Here is a 19,187-nt window from a genome sequence, read left to right as displayed (position 1 = left end):
TAACCTAACACTTTCCCAAACATTAACCATGTTTGGAAGTGTTGCCCCCTTTCGGAGTAACCACACCCCTTCTGGAGTAACTCTGCCCTGTTTGGGAGATTCTGCCCCATTTGGATGTCTCTGGCCTACATCTATACCTACTTGGAGACACAACCGTCTATAATATTTCGCCGCAATTTGCTTGCAATTTTAGGTTTCAGCCATAGATGTCACTATAGAGCCCAAAGTTCCGTAATGCAGCTTTAATATATGTACTAATAATGTATATATGTTAAAGATCAGTCTTCGTGCATTTAAATATTTGAACAAATAAAACGTTAAAATATCACACATCAGTCATGCTGCTTTTTTCTACATGAGTATGTCAAGAGTAGTCAGTGGATGCGTTACACATAGAGTGCTATTGAAGCCATGTGTCAGTGGGAGTCTGTGGCTGATACTTCTACAATTAGATTTCAATGGAGTTAAGCCTGATGGTCATTAGACAAGAGGCTATAAACACATGATCAAAAACTTAGCAACAAAAGGTGATGTATGTTATTGGCAGCAAATTAAATGAATCACAGTCGGACGAATCAGCAGTAGGTCAGAGATACAGACTCAGATCTTTTCAATCTGACCTTTATTTTAGCTCACATTACACAATAATTTGCCTATTGGCATTTGTAATAATTGCAAAAACAGTTCTGATTTTGTTCAATTATTTTATTAAAGTAATTTCACTGTTTTATTAGTACTTTTGATACTGCAACATTGCAGACCACTCTGACTGACGGACTGCAAACCTCTTTATTTTGCCGTTTGTGTGTACATTTCTCTTTATTACCACCTGTCTCTGAGTGTTAAATGTGCTGTTACCTGGTGCTGGTATTGACATCTGGCTGCGTTCTTTCACGTGGCCCGAGGGGGGCTATAGCTGGGGCATGTGGGGTAATTTGTTACGGTGTTAATAGGGTAATAGACGTCCACCTGGTTTTGAGAGTTCAGAGACAGCAGTGGCCTCCTCTGAAATCAGCCCTTTTTTTAAACCCCAAATATGAGAGCTGTTTAGAGGCCACCGCTGTGTGTGTTTTTCATATCATCTGGGTGGGTTGGGACCCAGACACCCGCTCTCACCACATCAAACATGCCCGTCTGACTGGAGATGTGCCGGCTGGGTCTGTCCCCATTCTTATGCCTGTGAACGCTTTGTGTCTGTGTGTTTGTGTGTCATACACACACCCAGGGTCATGCACAAGAGCTTGAGAGAGCTTGTTTCATGTGGTCTATTATGAGCTGTTGCTGTACAGATGCATGAGACCTCCAGTCACTGGTGGACTCTTTGCCTTCCTCCCAGATATAGCTCCACTCATTGTCTCTTAACCCGCTCACACACATGGAAAGGAAAAAAGAAAGATGTATAAAAAAATTCTGCAGCCATTAATTAGAGGAAATGGTAGATCAGTTGCTAGTTTTATTATCCTGTTTTTTTAAAGAGGTTTGAAAGGATCACATGCCACTCATTTGCCCACACACACGCACCCACACAAACACACTAACAAAGCTGCCTGTACTGTTGGTGATTCTGAAACTGATTGTGCACTTATACATACACAGACTTGTTTTAGTGCTGTAAAGATGCACAAATGAGGATGGGTACACTGTTTCTCACAGACACTCTATAAAATTGACTAATCATAAAACTCAGTGACAAATCATGTCAATTCAATTCTAAACTTTTCATCCAAAAATTTACATTTTGTCATGATTTACTCACCTTCATGCCGTTCCAAACCTGTATTTTTTTTTTATGCAGAACACAAAAGGAAATGTTTAAATAAATATTCTAGTCCATCTTTTCAATACAATTACAGTTGATAGTGACTCATTTAAAAACGTAATAAAGAACCAAAAAGTATAATAAAAGTAGTCCATTCAACTTAGTATTCTGTGCATATTCCAAGTCTTCTGAAGGCAAACAATAGACTTTGGTGCTTAAAAACAAGTTGCTTTGTTTTAGCCCTAAAAAAATACAAGTTATCGCATGAATGAGCTTGTCATAACGCTCAAGAACCAATGTCAACATTTTAACTACAAAATTACGTTTGCTGTTTCTCAACAAAACCTGTCATATATCTCCGGAAGACCTGGAATATTGTCCACGAGTCACATGGACTACTTTTATGATAATTGTGGGTCCTTTTTTAAACTGTATAGTGTGTCCCAATCAACAGCCATTGTATTGAACAGATAGACCATGATATTAAAACATCCCCTTATGTGTTCTGCATGAGAATGGAAGTGTGAATGATTGTGAATAAATGTTTAATTTATTTAGATTTTAGGGAGAACTCTTCCTCTAAATCAAATTAAAGTGTATAACTTGTAATCAGAAGGTTGCTGGTTTTATCCCCACAGCCACCACCATTGTGTCCTTGAGCAAGGCACTTAACTCCGGGGAGATTGTCCCTGTAATAAGTGCACTGTAAGTCGCTTTGGATAAAAGCGTGTGCCAAATGCGTAAATGTAAATGTAAAATGTAAATAATCCCAGTCAAACACAGTGCTGACTTAGGGTAACGTTCATGATATTTCATTTTAGTTACATTCATATGTTCATCTATGCATTTAGAGTTGTTTATGGGACACATAATGTGGGTATTATGTCATGCACTATTAGTTGAGCTACAGGAACCCCAAATCAGTTCCAGTTCACTTCAGAAACAAGAACATGTTTATAACCAGACAAACTATTTTTATTGTGTCAAATGAGACTATCTGAAGGGTTGAATCTGTTGAAGATGTTATCTGTGTGCTTGTTCTTACTCTTATATTGGAGAACTGTTTGCCTTCATGGGCCTTAGAGCCAAACCATGATTTATAATCAGCTCACTTGTTTTTGCATGACTCGAATGATGACATTTTCCAAATGTGCCCAATCACTGCCAAAAACAGTAAAACTACACACCGACACTCACACAAACACCCTGATATGATATGAAAAAATATCTCCACTTTCCTATGCGAAACACCATGAAATATCTGTATATTTCACAATGGGTACATTGCATAAATAAGCCAATGTACAAATGGTGCTTATCACATGCAGATACAGGATAGCACATGGTGTAACCTTTCTGTAATGTCCTGTAATCAACCAGGCCCATTTGCAGCTGTGTGGCAGTAAATGATCTCCTGGTGGGCAAATGCAATTAGCATTGTCTCCTGTCTGTGTACCCAGCATTTTAGCCCTACATCTATCAGCGTAATGGTGGCGGGCAGAAGCTCTGATGTTGTCTAATAAGAGCATTTTACTCCCTTTAAGTTATGTACGACCTTAGAGGTGAAGTCCAGCACAGCTCATTATACCACAGCGATATGTCAAAATGAGAGAAAGTCCAACTGAAAAGAGGTTTTAATCATTTCATTTATCTTTCTTTTTTTTCTCTCTCGCTCTTCCTCCCCCTGTCCTCTAGTTTATCTCAGTTGGAGGAAGATACAGCGAGAGAGGGAAATCGATGCGTAGAACATTACAGTAAAATGTATTGATCAGACAAAGAGAGAGCCATGTATGCGGCCCAGAGATGGCCTAGTGATGCAATGCTTAAAGGAATTTATCCACTGCCTCTTGCATTAACCTTTTATTGACTGCTTTGACTGTCCATAATTAACACTCACTTTAGCTAAAGTGGTTAGTTTCAGCTGGGGTGTGGGTCGGCTTTGTGTGTGTTGCACGCTGTGTGCGTGGACCGGAGTCGAAGTTCAAGTGCGTTGAATATGTGTCGTGTGTGTGGGAGAGAGTGTGTGAGCCGGCCCCCCAGAAGAACAGAGGTGATAGATCTCCCTCCCGCCACATTAGCTTGCTATTCCAGCAGGCCTGGCTGTAGGGTTATAGGGTTTCAGAGCAAATTGAAATGACTGATTGTAACGTCGATCTCTCCTGAGCGCGGGTCAGATGGGAGAGGTAGACTGCATCTGAGAGAGGTTAATCTGTATGGATGGTTGGCATACACTTTCAAATATACTTCAAACGGTTCACAGACACACACATACACACTATTTACTCTTTACCATTGAATGTGGAAGTAAATGTGACATAGAATAACATGACTTTGGTGGACGTGTGTATCTCATCAACATAAATGACTGAATGATTCTTTGAATCAATGAATAATCGAGTAAATCCATGAATTGTAGGTGATTCAAGATGCTTATTCAAGCATTACTTTTTTCCAGTATGTGTTTCTTGGGATTGGACCCCATGCCCTTGATGTTGAGTTACAGGAACAGATTGACTTTATGTTTATTCTGACCATACAGTCTAAGAAAAAATTATTCTGCTTGTTCTATTTACTAAATGAATTAAAGCTACACAAATCTAGAAAACATTTTCATATTTCATTGCTTTCTATCCATTTGAATTTGAAAAATGGAAGTAATCATAATCCTTTTGAGTTCTAACTCCAAAAAAATTTTGTGGTGTTAATGTATCGTTGATGAAACTGGGCAGGGGATTTCCATTTCCCAGCATGCTTTGCAAGTGTTATTTTATGTGTTTTTGCACAAGATGAATATAAAGGAGGATATTTGTAAGTGTTTCATGTTTTGTTATGTTGAGATTTAGAAGAGTTTATGTTATGTTGGAGATTTGGGAGTTACTATTATGGTGAAGAATGGAGCTTGAGCTAATGATGAACAGGTAAACATTGCGCATGAAATTGATTGCTCTCTTTGTTGAGTAAATGCTGTGCTAGCCATAGCATAGTTACTAAACTATACTCTGTATTGCTTCCAACGAGCTTGTATGAAGCATGCTAACATTCACTTTCACTAGTTAGAACATAAAAAAAATATATAATTATTTGAGTCACAGTGACGTCTAATTTTGTTGGGTTTACCCAATATATCTATGTTCTTTCTAAACAAACTCTTTGTGTTTAAACTCTTTGTGTTTAAACTCTTTGTGTTTAAATTACATAGTTTTCTTAACTTAAAATTACTATTTTGAAACAAGTAAAACCACTGTCCACAATTTAATCAAGTTCAGCCAAAGATATATATACACTCACCTAAAGGATTATTAGGAACACCTGTTCAATTTCTCATTAATGCAATTATCTAATCAACCAATCACATGGCAGTTGCTTCAATGCATTTAGGGGTGTGGTCCTGGTCAAGACAATCTCCTGAACGCCAAACTGAATGTCAGAATGGGAAAGAAAGGTGATTTAAGCAATTTTGAGCGTGGCATGGTTGTTGGTGCCAGACGGGCCGGTCTGAGTATTTCACAATCTGCTCAGTTACTGGGATTTTCACGCACAACCATTTCTAGGGTTTACAAAGAATGGTGTGAAAAGGGAAAAACATCCAGTATGCGGCAGTCCTGTGGGCGAAAATGCCTTGTTGATGCTAGAGGTCAGAGGAGAATGGGCCGACTGATTCAAGCTGATAGAAGAGCAACTTTGCCTGAAATAACCACTCGTTACAACCGAGGTATGCACCAAAGCATTTGTGAAGCCACAACACGCACGACCTTGAGGCGGATGGGCTACAACAGTAGAAGACCCCACCGGGTACCACTCATCTCCACTACAAATAGGAAAAAGAGGCTACAATTTACAAGAGCTCACCAAAATTGGACAGTTGAAGACTGGAAAAATGTTGCCTGGTCTGATGAGTCTCGATTTCTGTTGAGACTTTCAGATGGTAGTCAGAATTTGGCGTAAACAGAATGAGAACATGGATCCATCATGCCTTGTTACCACTGTGCAGGCTGGTGGTGGTGGTGTAATGGTGTGGGGGATGTTTTCTTGGCACACTTTAGGCCCCTTAGTGCCAATTGGGCATCGTTTAAATGCCACGGCCTACCTGAGCATTGTTTCTGACCATGTCCATCCCTTTATGGCCACCATGTACCCATCCTCTGATGGCTACTTCCAGCAGGATAATGCACCATGTCACAAAGCTCGAATCATTTCAAATTGGTTTCTTGAACATGACAATGAGTTCACTGTACTAAAATGGCCCCCACAGTCACCAGATCTCAACCCAATAGAGCATCTTTGGGATGTGGTGGAACGGGAGCTTCGTGCCCTAGATGTGCATCCCACAAATCTCCATCAACTGCAAGATGCTATCCTTTCAATATGGGCCAACATTTCTAAAGAATGCTTTCAGCAAGGCAGTTCTGAAGGCGAAAGGGGCTCAACACAGTATTAGTATGGTGTTCCTAATAATCCTTTAGGTGAGTGTATTTATATATATATATATTCATAATAATTATAATTATAATTGCTGAACTCAATAATAATACTGTATACTCATGATCTCTTTCACCACAGTCTACTGTATTTAGTTATAAATAATCTCTTTTCTGTCTCTTCCAATAATACAGTAAATAATGAAAGAGTTTAAACACACGCACATATAACACACACACAAAGAATGGGCCCTCATATTATTTATGAACTGATGTGCTACATTAGGGTACTTAGCGCATGTTAACGGATGTTATTGTCAAGCCCTGATGCAATATGAGGATGATATATTGAAGTGTGATATGCTAATTCCACCCTCTGCATGTAATGCAGCCTCTCAAGTGGCCAGTGCTGTTGGGAAGACAGCACTTAACAGGAGAGCCACTCCACCATTAAGTGGCCCTTACAAAATATATAACCACAAATAGTGTCAGAGAGGAGCTGTCCTCTGACTGCCGGACTGCACACACTCATATATAACACTGGCTTCCTTTGGGCACACCTGCAGCCGTTGGGTGGATAAGCAGATGATTGTTTACTCTGGGCCTGTGATTATGAGTGACAAATTTGTTTTGGTAGGCATTGTGAATGTTTGATTGTAGCACATTTTTCCATGATAAAGGAAGATTACAGTTTCAATACAAGTTAAGCTGTATCGATATTGACATCGATTAGCATACTGTTAATTACCACAGGCAATCATTTTGACCCACTTTTTGTAAAAACAAACAAATATACACTGTGACCACTCACAGGTGAAGCGAATAACATTGATCATCTCCTAACAAGGTCACATGTCAAGGTCTGGATAGATTAGATGACAAGCGATAACTTCTCGTAGTCAACGTGTTGAATGGAGGAGAAATGGGCAAGAGTAAACACCTGAGCGACTTTAACAAGGGCCAAATTGTTATGTCCAGACAGCTGGGTCAGAGCATCTCTGAAACGGCTTGGCTTGTGGGGTGCTCCCGGTCAGCAGTGGTTAATACCTACTTACAGTGAACCGAGGAGTGACAAACCACAAACCGGCCACAAGGTGTTGCATGCCCAAGGCTCATCAAAGCACTAGGGCAACAAAGGCAATCCCATCTGGTCCGAACCGACAGGTCTACTGTGGCACAAGTCACAGAAAATTTTAATGATGGTTACAGGAGGAATGTGTTGCTTCGCACCCTGCTGCGTTTGGGGCTGCATAGCCGCTGACCGGTCAGATTGCCCATGCTGAACCCTGTCCACCATTGAAAGCACGTACAATGGGCACATGAGCATCGAAAGAAGGTTGCCTTGTCCGATGAGTCACGTTTTCTTTTACATTACGTGGATGGCCATGGACATGTGTGTTTTTACCTGGGGAAGTGGCACCAGGATGCGCTGTGGGAAGATGACAAGCCGGTGGAGGGAGTCTGATGCTTTGAGCAATGTTCTGTTGGGAAACCCTGGGTCCGGCCATTCATGTGGACATCAGATTGACACGTGCCACCTACCTTAGCATCGTTGTAGACCAGGTACACCCCTTCTTTGCAATGGTATTCCCTGATGGCAGTGGCCTCTTTCAGCAGGATAATGGGCCCTACCACACTGCACACATTGTTCGGGAATGGTTTGAGGAATATGATGAAGAGTTCAAGTTGTTGTCCTGGTGTTGTCCAAAATTCCCAGATCTCAATCCAATTGAGCATCTGTGAAATGTGCTGGACAAACAAGTCCGATCCACATAGGCTCCACCTCGCAAATTACAGAATTTGAATCTCGGTCTGCTGCTAATGTCTTTGTGCCAGATACAGGATGCCTTCTGGGGTCTTGTAGAGTCCATGCCTCGGCGGGTCGTCGCTCTTTTGCCGGCATGTGGAGGACCAACAGCATTTTAGCATAACCAGAATGAGAATCAGCTTTATTGTCAAGTATGCTTACACACACAAAGAATTTGTCTTTGTGACAGAACTTTCCAGTGCACAAACAATACAGCAACAAGACAGAAATAATAAAAAATGAATAGAATAAAAAGTGAATAGAAAATAAAGTATATATAGAAATACACAATAGGACAATATATATATATATTATATAAACAAAATAAGAACTTAAAGGAATAGTATTCACACTCTAACGCGGGTAATGCTATGTAGCTCTCTTCATCCTCTGGCATCAGCTCCTCTTTTATCACTCTTCCATGATCACTACAACAAGAGAAATATTCTGTTAGTTATAATATTCACCCAGGGGTGAAGCTTTACCACTTTCCCTCTCCCCAGACAAATGCTCCACCATGCCCCCACCCCCACTGATATGTTTTTGGGGCATAATGTAACAGTGCAAAGTACTGGTTACATGGAGCAAACTCGACTTACAGGAATTATGGGAACAATGCATAATCAGAATGTAATATACCAAGAAAAGTTGTCCTGCCCAAAAAGGACAATTTAGACTTGAGGTTTTCAAAATGCCAAGGACCCCCAAATGTAATGGTCCAATTGTGAGGGACCCCCTTCCTCAAATATCGAGGCAACTGTATATATATATAATGTCTTAGAGTCATCATTGTGTAGTTTGATCAAATCCAATTGTGAATTGTGTTTAAAAAAATTATTAAATAATAATTATTAGGTATTTATAACCCCATTGAGCATTGAAGTCGAATGTGGCAAGGAAAACAAAATGTTGGTTAATGGAGACAAATAACCTTGGGAGAAACCAGACTCACTCTGAGGGCCAGTTACTCTCTGGCAAACATCATGAATAGAATGCCAATATTACTTATGTATAGTGCAAGTCATGGTTTAAAATGATTAAACTAAGTAAGTGTTAAGGGACAGTGCTTAAACATAGATTTTGAAAGAAATGTAAGATTAGTGACTGATGTCTTTGAAGTCCATCCTGGATTAACAACAGAAGTTCACATAGATGCAATTGTCCTTGTTAGTTGGCTGAAGAAGGATGTTGGCAATTAATTGATAGTCTATGTATTCCATTTCAAGAGTGTAGTCCATCATTAGACCGATTAGTCATCATCACTCAGTGACACGTAGCAGTAGAGTCCAACACGAAGCAGGAATGGAGCTGGATCCAGCCGGTTCTGGTGACCTCAGGATAGGAGTCCCGAGGTTGCATATCTATTAGCATAGATTCCATTCAATATATTGCAGAGTTATTGATCACCGTTTCTGGTTTCTAGTTCCTGCAAACTAAAGTAGCCTAATTGTGAGTTGAAGGATAAATTAGGTGTATGTCTGGCTAGATGAGTCTTTAGTCTAGACTTAGAGTGTGAGTAACATCTCACAACAAGAACTGGCAAATCTGGTGCAGTCCATGAGGAAGAGATGCACTGCAGTACTTAATGCAGCTTGTGGCCTAACGTTATTCCATTTCTGTTAGTCACATGTCTGTGAAACTTGTTCAGTTTATGTATTTATTGTTTAATCTTTTTATGTTCAAACATAAACATTTACACATGTTAAGTTTGCTGGAAATAAAAGCAGATGAAAATGAGAGGATGTAAGTTATGTATATATATATATATATAATTTTTTTTTTTAGTTTTTTTTTTTTATACTTTGTCTGGAAGTACTTCAAGTATGTATTTGGTAAAATGTTGTGTTTTTTGTGGAAATGTTAATGTTTGGTCTGGCATTTTCCATTGGAATTTTTTGAGTATCTTCAGATGCTGCCGAAAGAGCTTAACTTGAATTAATGGCAGAACATTTCTTTAAAGGTGTATTGGGTAATTTCTAAACCAACAGGAATTACAAATATAAGGGTTGTTTCCAACTAGGTTTCACAAAAACTTTTACCGCCCCTTCCATGAGATTGTTCAGTCAAAGGGTTAGCCCATTCCAAACTTCATTGGAATTGCCGTTGATATGGTGAAACAAATGGAGCAATGTTTTGAGTGTTTACACTCTTTGGGGGCCTACACAAGGCTTAATTAAAGTTATAATAAAAAGAATAGTTCACCCAAAAAAACATTGTCATTTTTTTCTCACCCTCATGTTCCAAACCTGCATGATTTTTTTATTTCTTTTTTTATTATTCTGAATGTTTTAATAAATATTCTGTCTGTTCTTTTTAAGTATGATGGTAGTTGATAAAAACTTGCGTTACAAGTCTTATGTATGGTGTACGTTACGGGTTTGGTTTTTGTTTACGAGAGAACTTGCATAGTTTTTAGCACTAAACAATGCAAATTCTCACATCAACACCTTTAATGCTGAGCAGAAGTGATACCCTAACAGGGCTTTATATGCCCAGTTGAAAGGTCTTGATCATCTTTTCCAGCATTTTTTATTTATGCATTCACCGCAAGTTGTGCCTCTTTCTCTCTCCATTTCTTACTTTCTTTCTTACAATTAGAGATGCAACACATTCTCACTTACATGCCCAGTTTGTCATATTTATTAGCTATAGTCATATTCAGGTCAAAACCACACATAACTATGCGTATATTAATCAGCTGTTGGAACGAAATGCAATAACATCAAAGTGTCTCTGTGAAATCAAAGAGCCACAGGCTTCACCTGCCCAGGTGTAAATGATTGAGGCATTAATCAGTGTTGGCCAGGTGTGTTTAAATGGTGATTTACACTGCTTACACTTGTAGGATTGCAGAAGTGCATTCCTGAGGCTTCTTTCAATGGAAGAACAAGGGGAGGATTCCATACCACACACATGCATGCATACACAACACATACATAAAGGAATATTGCGGGTTCAATTCAAGTTAAGCTCAATCGACAGCATTTGTGAAAAGAAATAAAACAAGTTCACAGTGAGGCACTGTAAAGGCAGAAATGTGAAGCTTCTAATTGTATAAAAGCATTTACCTGTATATTCATTCTTCTGTTAAAATGCATGTATTGTTTCAGCTGTAAAGTTGTTTAAATCATAGTTTTTACAGTTGTTTTAGGGTTTTTGGCATTACATTGCCATGGAAATGGAGCTGTAAAATTGGCTTTAACTTTACACAGAAAAGCTTAGTAAGCAATTTTATGACACGCAAATCATGTTAATATCCATATTGTTTATGTCTTGTGGCTATATTTTTGAAACAGTGAGTAAACGTTTACGGATTTGCCCCATTCACCTCCATTGTAAGTGCCTCCCTGGAACTCCGACTTTTGTTTGTGTTTTTATAAAGGGTTTGAGACAAAATAACCTTTTTGCAGTTTGTCAGCATTATTCCAAATATGATTTTTTTCTGAGCTCAACTTATATTGAACCTGGAATATCCTTTTAAACACACATACAGGCTGTATAGTCCTCCTCTTCTTTATAACGTGTCATTAGGACAGGTTATTGTGTGTTGTAAAGATATCAGGAAATGAGTGTTTAGAGTGCTGAGAGACAAACACACACTTTGTGTCTTTAGGGCAAAATTATCCGTTCACATACGCTCACTGTAATCACACTCACACACATTTTGCCTGGGGATGCTAAGCCAATACAAATGGCAATTTAACTCATTTTGTTCCAGACACCTATGACTTTCTTCTGTGGAACAGAAATGGACAATTTTAAAGCATGTAGATGCTGCTCTTTTTTAATACCATACAATGAAAGTGAAAGGTGGCTGAGGCGATCAGACACTAACATTCTGACTAACATCTCCTTTTGTATACCACGGAAAATAATCAAACCTGTTTGGAACAACATGAGGTTAAGTAAATGACAGAATTTCCTTTTTAGGAGACCCTTAAAGGGTCTGCGAAGCCCTCTTTTATTTATGTTGTGTCTAATAAATTTTAACATTTTATATAATGAACACATCAAATGGTTACCTTTTTGTTCCCATAGATGCCGGTCCAGCCTGGCACAGACATTACCCTCCGAAGAAGCACCTGTTGACCGACCCTTTTGGAGTAATGAAGATCCTGACATGCCCCTACCCTTCGACCTCTCTGACATCATCAACCGTGTTGAGTCACTTCTTTGGAGGTCAGGAGAATTTACACAAAATTATTTGTTATGAAAATTCATGGAAAACCTGGAAATGTCAGGCAATTTCAAAATAGTGTTGTCCAGGCCTGGAAAAGTAATGGAAATTACCAAAATCATGTCATGGAAAAGTTATATAAATTTCTACACTGAAAGCCAAAGTGATGTCCGGTCTGAAGGATTAATAAGTGGAACGGTCTGAAAAAACGGTCTGTTTTTCTAGAAATGACAATGTAAAAAAGGGTTGGAATCCTGAAATAATGTTTCCAAATCTGGAGTCTTTCCATTTGAGTTGTTTGTGAATGGTGTAAATGACACACTGTTATGCCTTATGTTGTCATTATTGGAAAAATCAAGTTGTCTTAATTAAACATTACTTGAAATGTCAAGCTTTGGGCTCAAAAAACATCTATGGTCCTTGAACTTATTTTTCTTAAAAATCCATAGACTTGAGATTTTAAGTGTTAGTAACTCAAACCATTGGGTATAAAATTGAGGCAATGGGGAATACCCATAATGCCTTGCACTTGAATTATTTAATTATGTTTCCTTAGTCCAAGGGAACATGCCAGGGCATTTAAATAGTTGTCATAAAGACTTTATAGAAGTTTTAGCTTTTTCGTTGTATTGTTTATGTTGTTTTGTTGCATACTGTTGTTTCATGTGATGTCACCATTAGGGTGATCTGTGTCCTCTTTTGTCAAGTTGGACCTTGTTAACACTATCTCAGTTCTCCTTGTGCATGTGCAACTATTGTACAGGTGTCTATGCATGTTTGAGGGAAATAAGTTTATTAAATAACTGACCTAGTCAAAGTTTTAATCTTCATGATTTAAGCTGTTATTGAATGACCTAAATTGTATTCATTCATTTTCATTTATTAAGTAGTAACAACTTCATTTTAATAGCAAATCTGAGTTAAGTCTATTTGCATCTAGTGACCACAAGTTTTAGAGATGTCATTACTCAGTTCAATTGAGGGTAAGAGTTTTACTCAATTAACTGAGTAGTGTCAACTTATTAGAGTTTTCAGTGCAAGAAAACATTGCAGAGAGAAACAATAAAACATAAATGTGACTTACTTTTACTTTTTTCTTCCCTCCTAGGATGTAACGATGGTGTGAGTAAAAGAGAGAGAGAGAGAGACAGAGAGATACAGAATGTTATGTGGTGATCGATAAGATATAAATGCCATGGTGGAGAGATTACAGGTGACAATATAAACAGTACAACACACCTGGTCAGTTTCTCCTTACCTGGCCTGTTCCACCTGACTGAAGACCAACATTCACCTTCACACACAACATTGAGGTCTAATGGACGGATGGATACTTGGATAAGGGGAATAATACAGGGGGACTTCTGGATGGGACTTTTTTTTTTCCTGTTTCCATCAGTATTGTTTGCTATCGCTTTCACAAAGTCTGTAGTGTTACAATGACCTTGCATGGACACATATCACTTGCAGCATACAATAACTATCCATCAATATATGTATATATCCATAAATGTATGTATGTTTTACTTCAGTTCTCCATATATCCTTTGAAGCTTTTTTTGGACAGGCATCCTATAGATGTATACAGTATACACAATTCACTTCTCCTTTGTGTGTGTGTGTGTGTGTGTGTGTGTGTGTGTGTGTGTGTGTGTGTGTGTGTGTGTGTCTGCGTGCCATCTTTTGAGGAGAAAAATAGGATATAATCCCAGTTAAAAAGGATATGATATTATGGGGTGAGATTTATGACATCATTAACAGGGGTCATATGTGTGCAGTTGCCCTTTTCCTGGCGTATTGTCTGAGGATTTAGTGTGTATGAATATGCCCAAGTGTGTTTAAGTGTTTTCTTGCATGCGTCTGTTGAAGAAGGTAAGGTATGAATATGAGGGTGCGTGTGTGCGTGCGTGCTTCCGTGCGTGCGTGCGTGCGTGCGTGCTTGCGTGCTTTCGTGTGTGCTTGCGTGTGCGCGCATCAGATGTTTCTCACCAAAGCTGAGTAGTTTTGATATGCAGCTCTTGCTGAACTCTTCAAGAGAACTTACACCCCTTGCATTGCATAATTTTCACAGCTCATTGGCTCCTAACCATTTAATAGCACCTGCCTACGTATATCTGAATGCTGAGTGCACTTGACCATATTTAAATGAATGAAGGATGAAGAAAAGCACACTTATCGTCCTCTAAATGAATGAAAAGAATTGAATGTCGATGCCAAGCAGCTTTCTTTTTCTTTTTAGGTTTTTATATGTCATTAGTGTTTATGTAGAAGATCCATATGATACTATTCGATGAAGATGCTTAAATGTATCTTATACTTTAGAAGTTTTGGTTGCCAAACATTGTGTTTTTGCTGAGCAAATGCTGTGAGGTTGGTTTATAATCTTTCTTTCATTGTGTTTTTCCGTATACTTACTCCTGAAGGCCACAGGCCCTAATGCTTTTCTAAAATCATTGTGTGTGCAAAGCATTAGTTATAATAGAAATAAAAAGCAATGCTGTTTTATCAGTCAGTACATAGTTGATTTATTTATTTTATTTTTTTTCATGAAATTGACTTTGTATATGGGTGACATTTTATATAACTTTTAGTAATAGCGAACATTATTACATATAATGCTTAACAGATCATTTACATTCAAATGGTTAGAAAATAATTTTTAGATTTTTTATATATTTATATTTAAATGTAAATTACCTACGAAAATGTTAAGCATTCTATGATGTTTTTGTTAATGACCTAAAAAGGAAATGTTTTATACAGGTAAATCATGATACCGGTCAAGAACATATCTGGATATGAAAATAATAATAATAAGAAAAAAAAGACAGACAAAGAAGAAGAAATTATATTTTGCAGAAAGAAAATTAAACCTATTTTAGGACCATTAAGGTCTGTGACCAGCTCCATCATTTTGATTCACATTGTCCCAGAGACATATTTGGAGTTTTATGCTCTGAAAGAAAAAGGAAAGCTTTTGATTATATCAGCCAACATTTAAAGATTATATCTCAACAATGTTTTGGAGTGTAATTATACACAATACTTTTAGACTTTCCTTCTTCCACCTTATGCGCCAGAGAAACTAGCACGCAGCAATCCTGAAAATGCATTCTTCTGGTCTAGTATATTCTATATAGATATTTATGATGTTGATGTCTCAGTGTAATTAGCTAACAAAGTAGATTCACAGGTTATAGAGTTGACAAAAGTTATCATGAGTATTTTAAAGTGTTCAGGGGAGGTCATAGCAACAGAAAGCCGAGCAGGGTGAATTTAAAACAAGAGTACTTCATTCATAAATACACAAGATCATACCTTTACGCTGTTGATGTACTGATGTGTCTTTGTGCTTATGAAACTCCAAGAGACACACAGAGTCATTAAAAATATCTCTGTACGACACTTGTGGTCATCTTCTCATGTCATTCACCCATCATGTTACAGTTTAGGTGAGCAGATTTTTTGAGTGTTACTCAAGGACGGGGTGATACCATATTTTTACACACACACACACACACACACACACACACACTTTGGGTATCCATGTTTTATGGGGACTTTCTTAATGGTTTTTATTTTGCACAAACTTTATATTCTATCACCTAACCCTACCCCTAAACCTAACCCTCACAGAAAACTTTCTGCATTTTTACATTTTAAAAAAAACATAATTTAGTATGATTTATATGCTATTTCCTTATGGGGACCGCAAATTGTCCCCACAACGTCAAATATTTCAGGTTTTACTATCCTTATGGGGACATTTGTTCCCCACAAAGTGATAAATACACGCACACACACACACACACACACACACACACACACACATATATATATATATATATATATATATATATATATATATATATATATATATTAAAAAAGAGTGCTTTATTTTATATTGCATTTACCACTATTTTAATCACATTTAAGCCTCTTAAAAATATGGGGTGAAAAACATATTTTAAAAAGTCCAAATAGTTTCCTTTAATGTCATGAACTTTCACATAAAATAATATGAGCTTTCCTGTTTGAAATTTCTTGTCAACTACACATTTTAACACAAATTATTAACAAGTTGAAACCTAAAAATTAAGCAGAATTGCACATATAACAATTAAACATTTGTGTCATTAAAAAGTGCAGTTTGTCATCACTGTCTGAATGTGATCTGCCAGGCCCAATTTACCTCTGCGGTGTCATAAAAACAACATTTACAGTGACAGAAACATTTTCACATAGTAAAGGGGTGGTGTAGACTCGCACCATCAACTTTTGAGAAATAATACTTTGTGCTCCCACACAATCCATTTTGATGGACTCTTCTCGATACTCTCTAATACAAACAGGAAGTTAGATGACAACATTTTTAAGAGCGGAGTGTGGAAAAGTGGCGGGGCTGAATAAGGTGAATAGTACATAAAATTAAATATGTTTCTGCATCAAAGTGACTCAAAATTATGCTGCACGTCACTTTCTTTTATTCATAATAATTTTTTATATGTTATATACAGTATATATGTTGTTGGTGAAATGTGACATGGAGTTTTGTTAAGTTTCAACCATAAAGTGTTACCTAGATGTTTGGTATAGAGTATACATTCATTGTATTGAATAGGAATGAGAGAACATTTTAAAAGATGTACAGTTGAAATCAGAAGTTTACATACACTTAGGCTGAAGTCATTAATCTCATTGTTTAACCACTCACAGATTTCATATTAGCAAAATATAGTTTTGGCAAATCATTTAGGACATCTACTTTGTGCAATTGTTTCAAAAATTGCTTACAGACAGATTGTTTCACTTTTGATTGACTTTATCACAATTCCAGTGGGTCAGATGTTTACATACACCAAGTTAACTGTGCCTTTAAACAGCTTGGAAAATTCCAGAAAATTATGTCAAGACTTCAGACAGTTAACCAATTAGCTTCTGATAGGAGGTGTACCTGTGGATGTATTTTAAGGCCTACCTTCAAACTCAGTGCCTCATTGCTTGACATCATGCGAAAATCAAAAGAAATCAGGACCTCACAAAAAGATTGTGGACCTCCACAAGTCGGTTCATCCTTGGGATCAATTTCCAAAAGCCTGAAGGTTCCACGTTCATCTGTACAAACAATAGTATGCAAGTTTAAACACCATGGGCCACGCAGCCATCATACCACTCAGGAAGGAGATGCATTCTGTCTCCTAGAGATGAAAATAGTTTGGTATGAAAAGTGCAAATCAATCCCAGAACAACAGCAAAGGACCTTGTGAAGATGCTGGAGGAAACAGTTAGACAAGTATCTGTATCCGCAGTAAAACGAGTCCTATAGCAACATAACCTGAAAGTAGTAAAACGAGTCCTATAGCAACATAACCTGAAAGTTCAGCAAGGAAGAAGCCACTGCTCCAAAACTGCCATAAAAAGCCAGACTACAGTTTGGAAGTGCACATGGGGACAGAGATCTTACTTTTTGGAGAAATATCCTCTGGTCTAATGAAACAAAATTGAACTGTTTGGCCATAATAACCATTGTTATGTTTGGAGGAAAAAGGGTGAGGCTTGCAAGCCGAAGAACACCATCCCAAACGTAAAGCATGGGGGTTGCAGCATCATGTTGTGGGGGTGCTTTGCTGCAAGAGAGACTGGTGCACTTCACAAAATAGATGGCATCATAAGGAAGGAAAATTATGTGTATATATTGAAGCAACATCTCAAAATGTGCTTCAATGTGCTTCAAATGTGTGGCAAAATGGCTTAAGGACGACAAAGTCAAGGTATTGGAGTGGCCATCACAAAGCCCTGACCTCAATTCGATAGAAAATTTGTGGGCAGAACTGAAAAAGCGTGTGTGAGCAAGAAGGCCTACAAACATTCTGTCTGGAAAAATTCTCACTTAATGTGAGAAGCTTGTGGAAGGCTACCCAAAATATTTGACCCAAGTTAAAGAATTTAAAGGCAATGCTACCAAATACTAACAAAGTGTATGTAAACATCTGACCAACTGGGAATGAGAGAATTATTTATTTCAGTTTTTATATATTTCATCTACTATTATTCTGACATTTCACATTCTTAAAATAAAGTAGTGATCCTAACTGACCTAAGAAAGGGAATGTTTACTATTTTTTTTTTAACCCTTATTTAACCAGGGAAATCCTTTGAGAACAAGTCTCTTTTACGGAGCCTATGATTTAATGTCAGAAATTGTGAAAAAAAAAAAAAAACAGTTTAAATGTATTTGGCTAAGGTGTATGTAAACTTCTGACTTCAAATGTATATTTCTAACATTCTTTTTATTTTATAATCTAGACAAATATAAAACATATTGTATATATGTAGTTAATATCAATGGCTGTATTAAAGCATGTGTGTGTGTGTGTGTGTGTGTGTGTGTGTGTGTGTGTGTGTGTGTGTGCGTGCGTGTGTGTGTGTGTGTTGCCTGCAGGTGTTGGAGGTATTTCCTCTAGTCTGTAAGTGAGAAATGGATGAGCCTCAGGTGAGCAGGTGATCAGGGAATGGCCACTCTAAACTTTACTGCTGTCTGTCCTATGCAGCACAGCTATGCATTGTTCTAGAGAAGGTCAAAGGTCATCAGTAGATGCTATCCATAGGTACATCATTTTAGGTGAGAGAAAGATGATCAGGTGCTTGTGGAATTAATTATTGCTCTGTGTGTGTGAGTGAGTGAGTGAGTGAGTGAGTGAGTGAGAGAGAGAGAGAGAGAGAGAGAGAGAGAGAGAGAGAGAGAGAGAGAGAGAGTGTGTGTATGTGTCTTACCCACTCACACCGCCAGTGACTTTGTCACTGGTCTCTTTCCTGTATGACGCTTGTAGGTGTTCCTACTTCTGTCGTTTTCAATGTTATTGGCGGACAGCACAACTAGCCATAGCTTTTGAAATTCTGATCACAGATGAGATGTACTGCTGGTATTACTAAGATGTCATTCAAATTTGATAAGGAATCAGTTGTCCTGCCACTAAAAATCATTCTGCAGCAGTGCTCAATTGATCATATAATTAACAAGGTGAA

General features: G+C 37.9%; 1 protein-coding gene across 1 annotated transcript in view; it reads left to right on the top strand.

Moving 5' to 3' along the window:
* The window catches only part of LOC127618491 (alpha-ketoglutarate-dependent dioxygenase FTO-like), a 219,122-nt gene extending 204,455 nt beyond the window's left edge, over positions 1 to 14,667 (top strand). Inside the window, exons 9-10 of the mRNA XM_052090974.1 lie at positions 12,023 to 12,163; positions 13,270 to 14,667. Coding sequence (XP_051946934.1) covers positions 12,023 to 12,163; positions 13,270 to 13,276 — 148 coding nt within the window. The 3' untranslated portion in view covers positions 13,277 to 14,667. The remainder of the gene's footprint in view (positions 1 to 12,022; positions 12,164 to 13,269) is intronic.
* Positions 14,668 to 19,187: the final 4,520 nt, after the last annotated feature.

This window comes from Xyrauchen texanus, chromosome 2 (genome assembly GCF_025860055.1).
Source record: "Xyrauchen texanus isolate HMW12.3.18 chromosome 2, RBS_HiC_50CHRs, whole genome shotgun sequence".
Lineage (NCBI taxonomy): Eukaryota > Metazoa > Chordata > Actinopteri > Cypriniformes > Catostomidae > Xyrauchen > Xyrauchen texanus.
The sequence above is the reverse complement of the archived record's forward strand: the minus strand, read 5'-3'. Positions and strand labels throughout refer to the sequence as shown.